This window comes from Eleutherodactylus coqui, chromosome 7 (assembly GCF_035609145.1).
Source record: "Eleutherodactylus coqui strain aEleCoq1 chromosome 7, aEleCoq1.hap1, whole genome shotgun sequence".
Taxonomy (NCBI): domain Eukaryota; kingdom Metazoa; phylum Chordata; class Amphibia; order Anura; family Eleutherodactylidae; genus Eleutherodactylus; species Eleutherodactylus coqui.
In genome coordinates this window covers 154,784,444-154,802,360 of record NC_089843.1, presented here as the reverse complement: position 1 = coordinate 154,802,360, position 17,917 = coordinate 154,784,444, and the positions used below count along the sequence as shown (strand labels likewise).

The window sequence follows — 17,917 nt, the reverse complement described above, 5'->3', positions numbered from 1 at the left end:
CATGTGTGCAGATGTGAACAAGTCCTAAGGTGTACATAACCTTTAAAAGTCAGTGAACTCAAACTAAACACACTTTTAAGATTCACAACATTAAAGGAATCTTTCAGTATTTTACAACTCCCATACTTTTGTTTTTGGAAAAATAAGCCCTTATAATGAAATCGATAAGCGCCCATTGCTTTCCGTGGATGTCAGTTTGGTGCCAGAGCTGAGAAACATGCTTGATGCAACTCTTGCCTTCAACCGGTAGCTGCAGAAAAGAAGTCTTTGAGGTAAAGGTTCAGTAGCTGCACAGCTCTGAGTGATGTCGGGGAAGGAAGCATCATTTTGGCAACTTCTGTAGAGCCCAGTAAGAGCAGTCATTTTGTTAGTTGTTTTAGTGTTATGGACCTATACTGTACGGAGCACTTTGATAACATGCACTGGAGACAGCTGAATAAAAGAAACAATGATCCTGATATTGTATGTCACATGGCCTTAGTAGCTCCATTGTACTAATTCAGAAAATTTGCCTACAATTTTAATCTCTTGGCCACAAAGCATAAAAACAAAATTCTAATTTTACTAAAAAAAATCTATCTACATATCACTTGAAACACATTCATGGGATTTTAATTACACAAAGTATAGAAACATTGCAGATAGGAGAATATGCCTTCATAATTGTTGCCCACACAGACATACATGGAAAGATACTGAGTCAGAAAATCAGTTTAAGATTAAGACATTAATAATTTGTGGTCGATCTTCAAGGATTTATCAAATATTATGTTTTGAGATGAGCGTTCTTCCAACATGTCGGCTTATCCATTCAAAGTAGTGAGCGACTTTGGTGTACACTCCAGGGTAACCAGCCTCACCGCAGTTCTCTCCCCAGCTTACGATCCCCCAAACATATGCCACCTCATCAGCATCTTTGCATACCAGCGGTCCTCCTGAGTCACCTTTGCAGGCATCTATTGAACCATCATAAGTCCCTGAAATAGTAAAGAAATCGTAAATAATAAAGCTTGATTTTGTTTGGATGACTTGACTGTTGCATATATGATCATTTCTTTGAACGGATTTAAGATTTTATGGACTTTTAAAGACGTTTATATTATACTGAAGGAAAAGTGTGAGGTGCTTGATCCTTTAGATCACAACACTACATCATTTGGATAATGTCACAAGAATGGTGAATTTTACATGTATTGGATGAAAAATAAATTCATGAACAATGAGGTGTATAAATGAAGACGGGCATAGCGCTGCACTTTGTACAACTGGTGTGCAGAAGACTGGCGATGAGGTTCAGCTAAGGCACCACAAAACTGCCAGCATGTTATTGATTACTCTCCCAGTGTATGTCTACCGTCAGTCAGGCAGCCTTTTGCTGTGGAGTCCAGCCCGAACTAGACATCTCTAGAGGTGTGAGTATTAGCTCTATTCATCTTCATTGGCCCACATATTTAACCCCTGAGCAGTTTATGACGAGCGCTGTTCATTCTGAAGGAAAAGGAGATCACAGTTTTGGACAAACAGGGCTCATTCTGCTTTAAATGGCTGTAGCTCCAGTTCTATAAGGGCTACTCTATATCTTCCTGTACTAGGGGAGGGGTGACATGAATTTTAGTTCATGTTATCACCTCATCACCATCAATCACAGAGCATATTTTCTCTCTGATTGTCACATATAGGGTTTTTTCCTAGAAGAGGAGGAAAATGTTGAGGACTTGTTTATCTAATCATTCTTCTACACAATTTAACTCTGCAGATTATAAAATTAGACCAGGTAGACTACTTAGCATACCGTTCAATAGATTGAGCGACGTCGTTCAGGGCTCACACCAGGCAAACAACGGGGGAGGTAAGTATAACACTTACATCCACGGACTCAGCAGGTCACCTACTTTTAGCCCATAAGCTTAGCTTATAGGGTAAAAAGTAAGTGATAGATTCCCTTTAAGGCGACTGACATTTGATGAACTCAGGTGGACTTTGTGATAATTACTTATAAACAAAACTTTTCTGTTTGATAATAGTGGCAGCCTTCAATCAATCATACGGCATGACATCTTAGAATGAGTTATTTTGTTAGACTTTAAAAAAAATTAAAAAAAAAAAATCGATATATATTTGGGTGCAACTATCTCAAAAGGGTTAATGCAGCAGACACAGAATGCCCACTGTATCATCCATTAAATTACTGTCTTTCTGGATGTCACTTAAGCAGGAGAGCCCTTTCAGTCAGTGCTCAACTCTAATACATTTTGACAAGCGTTCTTGCCATACTAAGCCAATTTGGAACGTGGGTATATACAGTGGGAGGGATGTTGAGTATTGAGGTATAAAAGAGGATAAGGGCCCTTAAACACAGGATTATTGTAGGGCACAGATGCGTCCGACTGTCGATACAGCAATAATTGCGCCTGTAGTTTCACGCAGAAACGATGATCACTCAGTGACTGGAGGTGGAGTAGCTGGAGATTGCTTCCACCGTCCACCTCCATTTACAGTAAACAGGCAGCCGTTCATACATGAAGGACTGCTTGTTTACACGGGCCGATCGTTTTTCAGTATCTTGCAGAAACTGAACGATAAGTGAACAAATTATCGTTCGCCGTTTAGTCGCTGCAAGCATTTATACTGAATGTTGTTGTTCAGATTTCTGCGATCCAGCGAGAATCTGAACGATTATCGTTCCGTGTATAAGGTGGTAGTGTGTGCGTGGGGCACGCTGGCGTGAGTGGTAAGGGGTCGGAGCTGCTGGTCATGCAGAATATAAGAGATAACACTTTGGCGCAGTGACATTTTTTACCTGAAATGAACATCGCAGGGGAAGATTCTGGCCTTACCTGCACACTCCATCTTATCAAAGAAACGTCCCTTGTAAACCGTCGTACAGTTGTTCATCAGTCTAATATTGCCCCACTTTAGGTGAAATACTTTGCTTAACCCTGCGGGAGTCACAATATAATAAAGTACATGTTACATCGTAAGGTACATGTTACATAGTAAGGTACATGTTAATAACTTATTAATAATACGTGTTCTTCTTCATTACTCTAGCTTCCACTGATGAGAAAAGAACATTTGGTCTCACTGCACCCATTACATGTACGGCCTTTGACACCCACTGTCACCTCCTTTTGAGGTGTCGCGAACGACAAAACCATACAGCTATGGAGTGGAACCGGGTTGTATTCAGTGATGAATCCAGGTTTAGTTTGGACGTGTTTATGTCTGGAGACCTAGCGGTGAGTGCCTCAATCCTGCCCCTACTGCTGGTGTGGTGGTCTCTGGGGCCATCACATACAACAGTCGGTCCCCCCTAGTAGTGGTACAAGAGACAATGACAGCTCAGCGATATGTTCAGGACATTCTGCAATCACATGTGTTGTCTCTCCAGTAGGAGAATACTCGGCTGTATACAGCAAGGGTGTCACAGGAGTGCCTCCACAACATTGTCACACTTCCGTGGCCTGCCTGGTCGCCAGCTTTATCACCAATGGAACCATCCGGAACACTGACCTTGACAGCCTATGAGTTTGCATGATATAGAGGCTCAGTTACAGCAAATGTGGACTGATATTCTGCAGGATACAATACAGAACCTGTATGTCTCCATGCCTGCCTGTATCACATTTTGTATCCAAGCTAGAGGCGGTACAACAGGGTACTAGAGACTCCATGCCTGCCCGTGTCACATCTTGTATCCAAGCTAGAGGTGGTACAACAGGGTACTAGAGCCTCCATGCCTGCCCATATCACATCTTATATCCAAGCTAGAGGCGGTACAACAGGGTACTAGAGCCTCCATGCCTGCCCATATCACATCTTATATCCAAGCTAGAGGCGGTAGAACATGGTACTAGAGACTCCATGCCCACCTGTATCACATCTTGTATCCAAGCTAGAGGCGGTACAACAGAGTACTAGAGTCTCCATCCTGCCCGTATCACATCTTGTATCCAAGCTAGAGGTGGTACAACAGAGTACTAGAGCCTTCATGCCCGCCCATATCACATGTTGTATCCAAGCAAGAGGCGGTACAATGGGGTACTAGTGCCTCCATGCCCCCCGTATTACATCGTGTATCCAAGCTAGAGGTGGTGCAACAGGGTACTAGAGCCTCCATGCCACCCGTAGCACATCATTTTTATAATGAGTGCATGTATATAGGAAAAAATAATTTATTCTGCGTTTTTCATGTCAGTGTTCATTTGCAGCAATGGTACCATGGAGGCTACTACAGTCGTGGCATATCCCACCTTTGGTTTGATAAATCCAGCCTTCGATCACTTGTAGCATTGTATCACATGGGTTCAGCACAATTCTTTGAAATATGTTACAAAAATGGCATGATGTTACATTCTGGGCCATGGCTCATCTTGACGTCCTTAGTTTTGTAACTATAATAAGACAATATAGAAGTCTCCCTACTGCAGCACTTGCAGTTGTGGGATATCCAGTATGTGATTGTGCTGCCTGTCAGCCCTGGTATGCATTGAATCAAGCAATGCTCATCCCTTGGTTATTGTAGTGTTACGGTATCAGTGTATAGACCTTTTCAGACTGTGTTCTGCATCGCCCATCAGTGTACCTCCAACATACGTTATACTGGATGCTGCTGTATGGAGCAGTCTGCAGCGCTATTCCATACAGCAAAAAGACAACAGGTACATATACTAACACTCAGATGGGATACTAACACTGTTTCTGCCTCCTTTGGGTGAATGGGGCCGATGGATATGTTTAATGCTGGGAGCTCTCCTGTGCATATGGCAAACGTACACTGCAAACACAGTGTGAATGTAGCCTATCCCTTTAATGTTAATAGCAATACAACTATGATGTTTACAGCAGAAATACAAAAACAGAAGACTAGTACAGAGAAGATGGAGAAGAAACGTATTAATTGTACTCATATACCTTCTGCTCGTCCCCATCCAGATACTGTACAAGTGTCCCCTGGCATGAACTGATATGGTGACCAGGGCACGCAAGCAGGTACAAGGTTATTGTCTACTTGCATGCATGCTGGCTCGTTGTATATATTTACAGCTTCCAACAGAGCAATATCATTTTCATACGTATTGGGGTTGTAGAGTTCATGGACTTTTACACTCTTCACTGGGAAAGAATCAATGTCTTTGTCATAATTCAGGCGATCCAGAAGCTCAACAATAATACGGTACTTGTGGGCCTGGTCCGACCTGCAAACATGAAAGATCAGCTTAAAAGAAGGTTTCTGCTGAACTATTGCATATATTAGAGAAAAACAACTTTAAAGATCATTTCCACTAAAATAAATAAATTCCCAGATATCTGTCGCTGATTTATTCTCTATCAAATTTTTTTTTACCTATTTTTTTGCCTATTTTATGTGAACTTTAGGGTGGTCTCACATCTGCGCTGGGACCTCTAGTCGGAGGTTCCACTGCAAATCCGGCACAAAAAAACTGAAAGAAAAAGTGCTGCATTTAGCACTTTTTCTTCCAGTATTTTGTACTGGGCCACTGAGTGGAAACTGAATGGACCCCATTATAGTCAATGGGGTCTGTTTAGCGCTGTTCGGTACTGTCATAAGATGCACCCATGTAGCCAGGAGATTCCCATTTCCTGCTTCCTGCGCAGAGTACCCGCCGCAGAAGTGGAACCACCCTGAGTTCACATGTGGCATATTTGTTGCAGATACTACTTAGCTTTAAAATTCTGTGCTGATATATTTGACAATGTACAGCGGAATCAGCGTTATGGGGTAGTACATAACATTTCAGCTGGAGCAATGGTGCCCAGGGATAGAGATTCAACCTGGACTGGAAGTGGGAGGCAGTGTGTGCAATGTACTGTGTCGGATCGTACATCAGTACCGGTCTGTTGACCAGCCGAATGTGGAAGAACTGGAACCACTGGTGAAAGAATTTACCCATGTGGAGAATCTCTAAGAAACCAGGTGGCCTGTATTACTACACTTGTATGTGGGGATTTAGGGCGGCTTCAGACCTCGGGAATCGTACACTGTTTTGCATTCCAAAATTTGCGCACACATTGTGCAGAGAATATAACTTATTGTTTTCAATGGGTTCATTTGCACTTTTACCTTTGCAAACACATTTCCTGCATGCAAAAAAAAGTGACATGCTCTATTTTTATGCGTATTTGCGCATCCAAGGCACCATAGGAGCACCTGATCCCCGCGAAATCCATCTGAAGCAGCCCTTAGTGTAATAAAATCAATGCTTAACATGCCAGCTGCAGATGTGTGTGTATGTAGCAGAGCTGTGTGTGCATGTAGCAGAGCGGTGTGTGCATGTAGCAGAGCTGTGTGTGTGCATGTATATAGCAGACCTCTATGTGTGTGTGCTCTGTATTTGAATGCTGTGTGTGTGTTGTATGTAATGTGAGCTTATGTGCTTGCGCCATTGTTTGAATGGACACACTAGCTTTATAGTAGCTGACTGTTCACAGTCAAAGGTTTTTCTCATGTAAACAAAACCCCATCCCCTAGTTGGGCCCTGTCTAAAATATGGGTATACTCACCTCTCCTTGGACGCAACTGACAGCTAGCGCTAGCTTTGGCAGTCATTTCTGGGTAGACAGACTGGGCAAGAAGCATGTGACTTCTGCGGCCAATCATATCCCCAAACTCCTGGTGTCGTGGCGGGTAGGATATGCGCGCTGATGCCAGGAGTGCAGTTGGGACCTCACGTTCTTCTGGTCCCCGACTGTATGTAATCCAGCTGCAACTTACAATAACATGGACATGTATGGCTGCTAATGGAACTGGCTCACTGAGGTCTACTGATGATGCGACTGCACATAGATGTAGCAGGATGGACACTTTCCACTCAGATACCGTCAAACATTGCAAAAAAAATAACAGCGCTTCACAGAATAGATGGATAATAGCCCAAAATATACCACAAAAGCAAACCAAGAGCTTCCTAAAGCAAAATGCAATATTCTTCAATGGCTGTGTCAGTAATCTGCATGCAGAGCTTTTTCTTCCCATAAAATGCCAGGCAGCTGAGCGGAAAGAGTACGGATCCCATTATAGTCAAAGGGGTTCATTTGGCGCTGTTTGGTTTCACTATAAGACTGATCCATTCGGCCAAAGAATTCCCCTTTTCTGCTCCCACAGATGTGAAAGCAGCCTAAGCTCCACCTAGTGGTGGCTATTAGTAGCCAAAATTCGTCATTTTAATGCTACAGTATATGCACTTTTTTAAACAATGTTTTTTGAAGAGAAATTAGGTGCATAATAAATTCTGCCTGCTTGCAGTCACCACTGGGGGATTAAGGAGTTTACTGATGATGGATTTATTATTGACTTCAATATATAAATTTATTTTTAGGAAGACAGAATTTTATAATTTAAAGGGTTTGTCCGAGTTAAGCAAAACCCCTGTCACCAGATCCCCCATGGTATAAAACAAATGAGCAGTTACTCACCTCTCCCACGTCTTCATTCGTCCTCTGCCGCCAGCTCTCGTCTTTGCTGTCTGTGCCATAAACCTGTTGTAACAGCCAATGGTAGCACTCGGCCATGATCACTGAGAGCTCTCATTGGCTACTGCAGCTTGTTTGTAGATGGGCTCAGCATGCAGAGTGACATTACAGAGAGACCGGAGCCACGGGGGAGCAGGAAGAGGTAAGTAACTGCTCGTTTGTTATTAAGTACTATGGGGGACCCGAAGACAGTGGTTTCCCTTAACTCTGACAGTTCTTTTATCTATGACTGTGTGAAATGAAACAGGATATAAAACTGCCAAAAGTGCACTTTAATCTTAGTAAAAAATAATTATAAAATGAATCAGCACAGAATCAAACTACTAACGACCACTTGTCACTTAGAATGTGAGTGCTTCTGATGCTCCAGCCCTGGTAACATCAACGCTCCACCCCTGGTGACATCATCGAACGTCCTACAACATATATAAAACACTAGCCTGACCAACAGAAGAACACAGTTAGGGCTCTTGAAAAGGGGAGGACAAAATAACAAAATGAGAATACAACTAAGCCGTTATTATCTCAGACACAACTCAGTGGTCCTGACAGAAGACACCGACCTACCGTCACCTCAGAGATCGGGTGGGCTGAAGGACCTGTGGTGACATCACTGTTGTGGGAGGAGCCATTGTGCAGTTTGGTAGAAAGTACTGTATACTGGATAAGCCGACAGCAGCTACTACTAGGACCTGTGATAAGGTCATCGTCATGTGATCACCTCTGTGGGTGGAGTCAGGAATCACATGACCAGGGTCTCATCACTGTATCCAGGAGTCTGGTGATGTGTGGAAATAAGTATGGATGTGTATGTAGCAGAGCTGCATGTGTGCGATGTGTGTGAAGTAGAGCTGTGTGTCTGATGTGCTGTTTGTGTACTGTGTGGGAATCAGGATGGATGTAGTAGAGCTGTGTGTGTAATGTGTGGAAATCAAGATGGATGTAGTATAGCTGTGTGTGTAATGTGCTGTGTGTGTAATGTGTGTGAATCAGGATGGATGTTGTAGAGCTGTATGTGTAATGTGTGTGAATAATAATGGCTGTGCAATGTACTACAGCTGTGTGCGTAATTTGCTGTGTGTGTAATGTTTGGGAATCAAGATGGATGTAGTAGAACTGTGCGGCATGTAGTAGAGCTGTCTGTGTAATGTGTGTAAATCAGGATGGATGTAGTAGAGCTGTGTGTGTAATGTATGTGAATCAGGATGAACGTAGTAGAGCTGTGTGTGTGATGTATAGGGACCATAATTGATGTACCATATAGCACATATGTGTGGTGCACTGCGCCACCAGAAACACTGGTACTATTATTACCTAATAATTACTAATATTAGACCTATGAATTAGAAATAAAAAATAAAAATAAACAAAAAGATTAAGCAGATTTACGGAATTGATGGAAAACCCTGTACCTGACACAGTGGGCAGCAGTCAGCACCCAGCAGCCACCTATGTAAATTCCTCCACAGTTAATTTTGCTGCCATCTTTTATAGCCACTTGCCAAGGAAACTGATTCTGAAATGGAAACAAATTCAATGACACATTATTCATGATAGAAGTATTGGAAATGTATTTAGTATTATGGAACTAAAGTCAATACTGAGTAATAAATAAATCAGAATCTCCTCTCCACCAACACATATGAAGAAACACGAGGCTGCTGATGTAGCCACAGCAAAATTCAGCATCCTTGTATTGGAAATCCAGGCACTGATTCAACATTCTGCTGCCCTACACAGCCTAGATCTTGATGCTTGACTCAAAGGACAATGTGATGACAAACTGCTTAATAAGGACGCAGCCTATTTTACACATTGAGGCGCAGCCTTGTTTTTTTAAATCTGGCTTTTTGTGGAAAAAACTTTTTAATGCTTTTACTTATTCAAGTAATCCTGGGATTGTTTTTTTATGTCACATTGTACCTTATTTTTCTGCACTAACTCTAATTGGCCAGTCAGAACTGTCTGGCACATTACAGCGATCTTAGCTATGGAGAGGCCGCATTGGCCCATCTACAATGAGTAGTGATTGCCTGTTGTTGAGGATGGTAACCATCACTGCTTTGTCACTGTGCCATTAGACTCGGTGACCCCATAAAGCTTTGCTGTACAGGTATGGTGGATTGCAGGAAGCACTTCCTGATAGCTCGGTGCATGTACATCAATGTAGTTGTACAACATAGTAACATAGTGTGTAAGTCTCACTGCTCTTACAGTAAAGAACTCCCTTCTTTGTTGTTATAAAAACCTTCTTTCCTCTAGACGTAGAGGATACCCCCTTGTTACAATCACAATCCTAAGTATTGTTACATTGTGCTGCTGGGACCTGTAGTACTATGGTTTCTAGCAGCACAGCTCCACAGGTGTTGAATGATTAAGCTGGCGGGGTGTGGTGATCTCCTGCTAGCCAATCCCCCGGTCTTTGCATACATATAAACCTAGCTCCTGTCAGTGTCTGTTTGGTATCCAGAGTATGCAGTCATGTCCCAGGGTAATGCTGAGGGCTCAGTCACACGGGCGCATCGGCGCCCGTATTACTGCAGCCAGCCGTACCTTAAGACGGACGTCTCTCTGCAGCGCCGGGAGGAAGAACATGTGACCAGCTTCATTGCCGGTCATGTGTTCTTTCATCAGCGCTGGAGAGAGATGGCTGTCTTCAGGTACACCCGTCTTCTGTCAGTCACACGGGCGCCTCGGCGCCGGTGTACGGGTGCCGCTGCGCCCGTGTGACTGAGCCCTGACTGTGGTTCAGGCAGCATGAACCTGATGCCAAATCATTTTAAAGTTCGTCTTTATCATAAAGAGGAATTCTTTGGACTACTTAGGACACCTAAGTATGGAGAAGCAGAACAGTGAGGTATTGATAGTTTCAGGGGCAAAGACCTTCTGACAAATTCCCTGCTAACGGAAGCTAATGTGAACCGACCCTTTCCTACACATAAATTTTAACAAACTTTGAAGTTGGGAAGGAGCTTTGTGCTGCTGATGTATTTAATGCACTTTGTACACCAGCGTCCATATCCAGACTGAAAATGCATGGAACATTTTTCTGTCCAGCGCTGGGAGACATCAGACATCAAAACCAATGCGCCAGATGCCATGAACGATCCCACAGAAAACTATGAAGTCAGTTCTGGCACTAGTTTCCCTGACATTTGCGAATTTGGAGTAAGACTGGTTTCACATCTGCGTTGGAACTTCCGGTCAGAGGCTCCATCACAGATCTGGTATGCAGCGCTATTTCTTCAGTACAAAAGTCAGGCAGCTGGGCGGAAATGGACGGGTCCCGTTATAGTCAATGGGGCCCGTCTGATACTGTTTTGTTCCACCCAAAGATGAAGCTGTTTGGCCGCGGGGATTACCTTTTCCTGCTTCCTGAACAGATCAAGAAAGCGGAACCTCGAGCGCAGGTATGAGACCACCCTTATATAGTTTCCGTGTGTTATGCTGTGTAATATACGTCAGTTCTACCTTTTCTGCTTTTGCTCCTCCAATGATTCTCTTCACTCTTACATGCTCTTTAGAAACTCCACAGTTGAGCTTCGGAATATTGTCCTTTATAAATCTTCTCTCTTTTTGGATACAAAGAAAACATTAACAATTTTAGTGAATCATGTGACAAGAGCTCAAATGAAGAAAATTGGAACTTACTTTGCTTTCCAAAAAACATGGTAAAAAGAGAAACATATAATCTATAGAAAATGATAATATATTATAGACTACTTCTATGTCCACATATAAGCACTTTGTGGTCAGGTATGCAGTGCACTAATTCTGCTGGCTGTTTCTGCTACTTTTTGTTTGCAGCAACTTACAGTTAAGGGCTTCTGCACACTTGCATTTTTCTTGCGCGTTTTTTAAACACGATTTTTACGCATCGCACAGAAATTGCAAAGCACAAACTTGCGATGTGTTTTTAACATTAGAAAGTCTCATTGACAATTGCGTTAAAAAAATACAGCAATATCGCAGCGTTAAAAAAACGCAAGTGGATGTGAGCCCTTAGTCAATTGGAAGTAAAAAAAAAATAGCAATGTAATGTAACACTGTGTACATTGTTGTATCTACCAGTGCGAGAGCTACTCTGTGCGGTAGGGGACCCCCACCCCAATGATGTCCACATGCACTGATAGGGCACACAGGGCATTTAAATAGGCCAAGCATGCCAGAAAACATGTAAAGATTACAATAATAGTTGTGTTCTGGATGTCTTGTCTGTTGTAGATCACTACAGTCCTTCTCATGCCAAAATAAATTGGCTGCTTACAGAGAACAAAAAAAAATTATGCAACAGCGCAAATAATTCTGCTCACACGTGGGTCAATTTGCCTCTGATCCTATCAGCTTACTGGTATTTTTCACTAAGGGGATGCTGGTGATTAGTATGACGTACATATTGAAAGAGATCTCCAACAGTTTGAATAACATTCTGTATATAATGCTTTCCCTACTTTCAAGCATTATACACATTGCTACACATGTATTTTCTTATATTATGGAGCTCATTAAATATTCCAATCCTAGCGCTTAATTAATAACAACCAAAGCATTTGAAACAAATCCTGCGATGGAACTCATTTTCATTGACTGCAACTGGCTGTTTTAGGCCTCGCTCACACCAGCGCTGTTTTAGCGCATTAGAGGCGCATGAAAAGCGTGTTTCTATAAGAACCAGTGGTTTGCTATAGAAGTGTTCGCATGAAGGAATTTTAGATGCGCAAGATACTCGCACCAATCAAAGAAAGGACATGCGACTGCAAAGCTCGCATGCAAGCTCCGTGGTGTGAGAAAAGATAGGACCTGACCTATCTTTGGTGCGTGCTTTCCATAGACTGCTATGGGAGCTGGAAAACACGCACCACGCACCTCCGATTGTGTGAACGGGCTAATCAAAAACAGCTGGAATTCATCCGTTCATGCGATCTTTAGTGCAGTACAGCTGCGTTCTTTTCACGCACGCGCTAAAACAGCACTTGTGTGAACAAGGCCTTCGTGACGTAGATTTAATTCTATTCATTAAAGTCTAAGCCCGTTAGGATAACCCCTGTCTATACGCCCTATTAGATGGGACCTCCCTCCATATCAGCCAGAGAACTGCTCTATGTGTGGTGCGTACTGGGATGTTAGTTGTGGGCAATGGCAGCGGTGGCTTCATTGCTCTTCCACCTCACTGACTGCAGTGACCAACAGAATAAAAATATCTAAAGTCTCTAGTTTTGCGGTTCATTGTATGATGCTCCCCGTGAGTCGGGCAGGGTATGGTGGTAAACTGTGTTGTTTCGTGATGCCAGCCCATAGCCAGGCCTGAACCTGCTACGAGCAAAAATCAATAAAAGGGAAAAATAAAATAAACATGGGGAAGTAGTCCTTTTCCCTGGAAGGTGGTGTAGTACCTCAGTGCAGATGGTGATGTTGGTGAGAAGGGACTCCAGGAGTCAGGATGAACAGTAAACAGTAAAACAATTTATTTGCAGAGATTGATCTTCAATAAATTAATATTAAACACCATGGACATTACTTCATTTCTTGAGGTAGATAAATTTCATGCTAGTAAAGGAACCACATCTGTACACTTGGGCTCTATGATAAGGTAAGTAAAGGGACCACTTCTATACACTCTGCTTCTCCCTTCTGTTCCCCTCTCTCTCCCATTTACCTTGTACATAGATCTCCTTTCTCTTCTTCTCTTTTTTCCTGTCTTTTCAGTCTTTTATCTCTATTCTTTCTTTCCATTTAACCCCTTGAGTGGCACGCCTCCACTGCTCATAGTAACATAGCCCGGAAGATTTCCGGGCTATGTATCACTATGGGAGCTGCAGAGCACAATGCCACAAGCTGTGACAGTGTGCTCTGCCTGCACAGACCCACAGAGAACAAAGCAAGGGCTTTGAAAAACCAGCAGAAGATATTGCCGATATGTCGGCAATCTCCTGCACTGGTTTGTTTACAGGTTGCCATAGAGACCATCGGCTTGTCAGAAGCAAGCCAATGGTCTCTGTGGCAGGGAGAGCTTGGTGCTTGGCTGTCAGAGGACAGCTAGGTACTAGCTCTTACAGCAGAGATCAGAGAAAACCTCTGATCTCTGCTGTGTTAACCCCTTACATGCTGCAGTCTATGTGACTGCAGCATGTAAAGGGCTGTCACTGCAGCATGTAAAGGGCTGTCACCATCGGAACCCTGGAATGTGATCAGGGGTCTTGATGGGTCCCTGTGGAAGTCCCCTAAAGGGACAAAAAAAAAATAATAAAAAAAAAAGTTAAAAAATTATTTAAAAAAAATAAAAACACTTGTCTCCCTTTACTTTGTAAAAAAAATCAAAAATACAATCACACATGTGGTATCCATGCGTCGTAATGACCCAGAGAAGGAAGTTAATGCATTATTTAATCCCTTAATGACATGGCCGCTTTTTTTCTTTTTTCCCCATTTCTTTTTTTCCTCCCCCCTGTTTAAAAAAATCACAACTTGTCCCGCAAAAAACAAGCCCTCACATGGCCATGTCAATGGAAAAATGAAAAAGTTATGGCTCTTGAGACGCAACTGCAAAATTAGTTGAAATTCAATGATTAGACCATTTTAAAAAACCTGCCCTGGTGGGAACGACAGGGTGGTAGGAAACCCACCACTCAAGGGGTTAAACTACCTTTCCTGATCTTTTTCTCTCCTTAAACATAATCCTCCTTTTGTACTCTCACCTCTTCCTTCTCACTGCACTGTAATTCTCTCTCTTCTGCTCTGGTCTTTGCTTCCTCTCTCTTCTGCTCGCAAACTCCCACTCTCTCTAACTGACTGATCTGCTCCTGACAGGAATCAAATCCACCAATCACAGGCTTTCTCTCTTCTCACTACCCAGACAGCCTATCCCTGAGCTGTTGCTGGTTAATGGAATGCCCAATGGGGATGAGTGACCTGTCAGCCAATAGAGTACAGTGGTGGTCGTCAGGAAGGTTAAGCTGGTTACCAACATGAAATAAACAGTCTTAAAGTCATATAGACACATTTAACTGGAAGTTACTACAATGTCTTTTGTAGTGCTCAACCCTGGGCCACTACATATGTAATCAACCCATTTATTTGAATGGGTGCCATATAGTATAACATTTTTTCTGATGTGTAGTCACTTGCAGCACCACCCCCTCCCTTTGGGGGCATGTTGTCTGTCATTTGTAAGTTTAATTGAGTCTTTCACACAAGAAAGTGCAGTCTATGGAAAGCATAAAAAAGCATGTTATACTTCATATATTACATTCACTCCAAATCATAAGATGTAAAAAAAGGATAAAAAACCCGCCATACATTTGAAATAAAGTCCAACATATTTGTAGTAAGGGTGTTGGACCCCTCTTGCTATGCCACTGACACTATGCAAAAGATATGAGTGGAATGACCAAAGACTCCTCCAAATATGTTTTTAACATTGTTCAAAAATGTTTTTTGATGAAAAAGGTTTCAGAACTACTGTGATATCACCAATGACAGAAGGTCAGGACACTGCTATTTCCTAAACATATATTTACAAAATCATATTGAAGTGCCATGGAAGTCTATGTGCTTGCTTACCTGCATCAATGTCGTAGCTTACTGCATTATTCTCCTCTGCATAATAGAAAAGTATAAGAAAGTCACTATAAAATGGTGGTTTACTATTGGTCCCTTTAAACTAAGTAATTCTATGCATACCATGGAAGAACAAAATAATCCCCGATGCTCACTATGTGAAGGGGGAACCATTCTCTTTAGCGACCTTTCACACAAGATGGAATATTCATGCAGAATATTCAGCACTAGAGATGAGCAAGCATACTCGTCCGAGCTTGATACTCGTTCGAGTATTAGGGTGTTTGAGATGCTCGTTACTCGTAACGAGTACCACGCGGTGTTCGGGTTACTTTCATTTTCTTCCCTGACAAATTTGCGCGCTTTTCTGGCCAATAGAAAGACAGGGAAGGCATTACAACTTCCCCCTGCAACGTTCAAGCCCTATACCACCCCCCTGCAGTGAGTGGCTGGCGAGATCAGGTGTCACCCGAGTATTAAAATCTGCCCCTCCCGCGGCTCGCCACAGATGCATTCTGACATAGTTCAGGGAAAGTGTTGTTGATGCCGGAGCTGCTATAGGGAGAGTGTTAGGAGTGATTTTAGGCTTCAAGAACCCCAACGGTCCTTCTTAGGCCATAGAAATCGCAGATCGCAGCTATGTGCGATCTGCGATTTCTGTTCTCTTCTCTATATGCGCTCAATGGGGCCGGCGGCAGCAGCGCCGACCCCATTGAGAACATATAGAAGACAAATCATTCTTCTCTGCCACAGCTGTAACAGCTGTGGCAGAGAAGAACGATGTTTGCCCATTGAATTCAATGGAGCTGGCAATACAGCAGGTTCCACTGAAAGCAATGGGCTGCCGGCGATCGCGGGATGAATTGTCGGGAAGGGCTTAAATATATAAGCCCTTCCCTGCAATTCATCCAGAAATGTGTTACAATAAAAATATATACCGGCGTATAAGACGACGGGGCGTATAAGACAACCCCCCAACTGTCACCTTATACGCCGGCAATACAGTGGAGCAAAGAATAAAAATCATTACTCACTTCTCCTGGCGTTCTGCGCCGCTGCTGCAGGCTGTCGCTCCCTCCTGGTTCCCGGCAGAGCATTGCTTTCTCTACGAAGGGCTTTAAATCCCCGCCTCCAGAAACACACGTGCCTTCAGCCAATCACAGCCAATGACAATGATGTCATTGAATGGCTGTGATTGGCTGAAGGCACGTGTGTTTCCTGGAGGCGGGGATTTCAACCACTGCGTCCAGAAAGCAATGCTCTGCCGGGGACCAGGAGGGAGCGACAGCCTGCAGCAGCGCCGCAGAACACCAGGAGAAGTGAGTAATGATTTTTATTCTTTGCTCCGCTGTATTCCCGGCGTATAAGGTGACAGTTGGGGGGTTGTCTTATACGCCCCGTCGTCTTATACGCCGGTATATATTTTTATTGTAACACTTTTCTGGATGAATTGCAGGGAAGGGGTTATATATTTAACCCCTTCCCGACAATTCATCCCGCGATCGGCGGCATCCCATTGCTTTCAGTGGAACCTGCTGTATTGCTGGCTCCATTGAATTCAATGGGCAAACATCGTTCTTCTCTGCCACAGCTGTTACAGCTATGGCAGAGGAGAACAATCTTTATGCTGACAGTGGGGGGGGGGGGGGCACTCTTGCCTCTATTGTGGCTTAATAGTGGGGCCTGGGAACTTGAGATGCAGCCCAACATGTAGCCCCTCGCCTGCCCTATCCGTTGATGTGTCGTTCCCTCACTTTCTTGAATTGCCCAGATTTTCACAAATGAAAACCTTAGCGAGCATCGGCGATATACAAAAATGCTCGGGTCGCCCATTGACTTCAATGGGGTTCGTTACTTGAAACGAACTCTCGAGCATCGCGAAAAGTTCGTCCCGAGTAACGAGCACCCGAGCATTTTGGTGCTCGCTCATCTCTATTTAGCACCAAAATCTGCATTGCTAACATTTCTGCATCAAAATCTGCAGTTAGCCGTGATGATTTTGGTGCTGAATTCCAAGACGGCATATTCTGCGACACTGTTATGGAAGGTCCCTTAAAGATTTTCCACTGTTACGCTATGACTATTGTGTGAGAATCAAATGCTTTCCCCTATGTAGACAAGTTTGAAGACTTCACCCTAAAGTGTGTGACACTTGATTAGACTAGTTTAATTTTACTTATATTTTGAAAGCAGTGAAGCCTATTTATGTACTTGTGGTTACTGAAGCTCATTATGTGGGGGTTAGGTGTATATTTGCGTGTGTGCCCTGTTGTCATGCGGTGGTTTTGAGGCATGTTTTGGAGTGGAATCCATACTGAAATTCTGCAACCAAAGTACAATAAATTCAAGTGAGGGGTGAATTATAGAACCCTATTCACAAACCATGGAAAAAAATACACATGGCACAAAAATTACTCTATCTGTATCTCATCCATTATATTGTATACCAATCATATATTAAAATAAGGATGCAGAATGACTAGGATGACTTAAAGAGGTTTCCCACTAGAGATGAGTGAGCACGCTAGCTTAAGGCTGATGCTCGAGCGAGCATCAGTCTTCTCGAGTAACTGAATATTCGTCCGAGCAGCATGCGGGGAGGGCGGGGGTGAGAGAGAGAGACCGCGGGGACCGTGGGGATAAAGGAGACTGCTGCCACAGCTGTCACAGCTGTGGCAGAAGTCCGCGGTATTCTCCATATCTTTTCAATGGGGCTAGCGCTGCTGGCGCTGGCCCCATTGAAAAGACTGGCGATATCCCGGTCTCATTCTGGCGCCTTTCTTGCGCTGCGAGGCGAGTGTTTTCACTTGCTCTCGCAGCGCAAGACAGAAAATATCGCCAGTGGGTGTCCAGCCTCCGGGTGGTT

General features: G+C 43.4%; 1 protein-coding gene across 1 annotated transcript in view; it reads right to left on the bottom strand.

Annotated features, from left to right (window-relative positions):
* Window positions 1-596: 596 nt before the first annotated feature.
* The window catches only part of CFI (complement factor I), a 42,641-nt gene continuing 25,320 nt past the window's right edge, over window positions 597-17,917 (bottom strand). The window contains exons 8-13 of the mRNA XM_066573834.1: window positions 15,055-15,090; window positions 10,966-11,066; window positions 8,907-9,010; window positions 4,915-5,198; window positions 2,838-2,939; window positions 597-977 (exon numbers count right to left, since the gene is read on the bottom strand). Of these exons, the coding sequence (XP_066429931.1) occupies window positions 760-977; window positions 2,838-2,939; window positions 4,915-5,198; window positions 8,907-9,010; window positions 10,966-11,066; window positions 15,055-15,090 (845 nt within the window). The 3' untranslated portion in view covers window positions 597-759. The remainder of the gene's footprint in view (window positions 978-2,837; window positions 2,940-4,914; window positions 5,199-8,906; window positions 9,011-10,965; window positions 11,067-15,054; window positions 15,091-17,917) is intronic.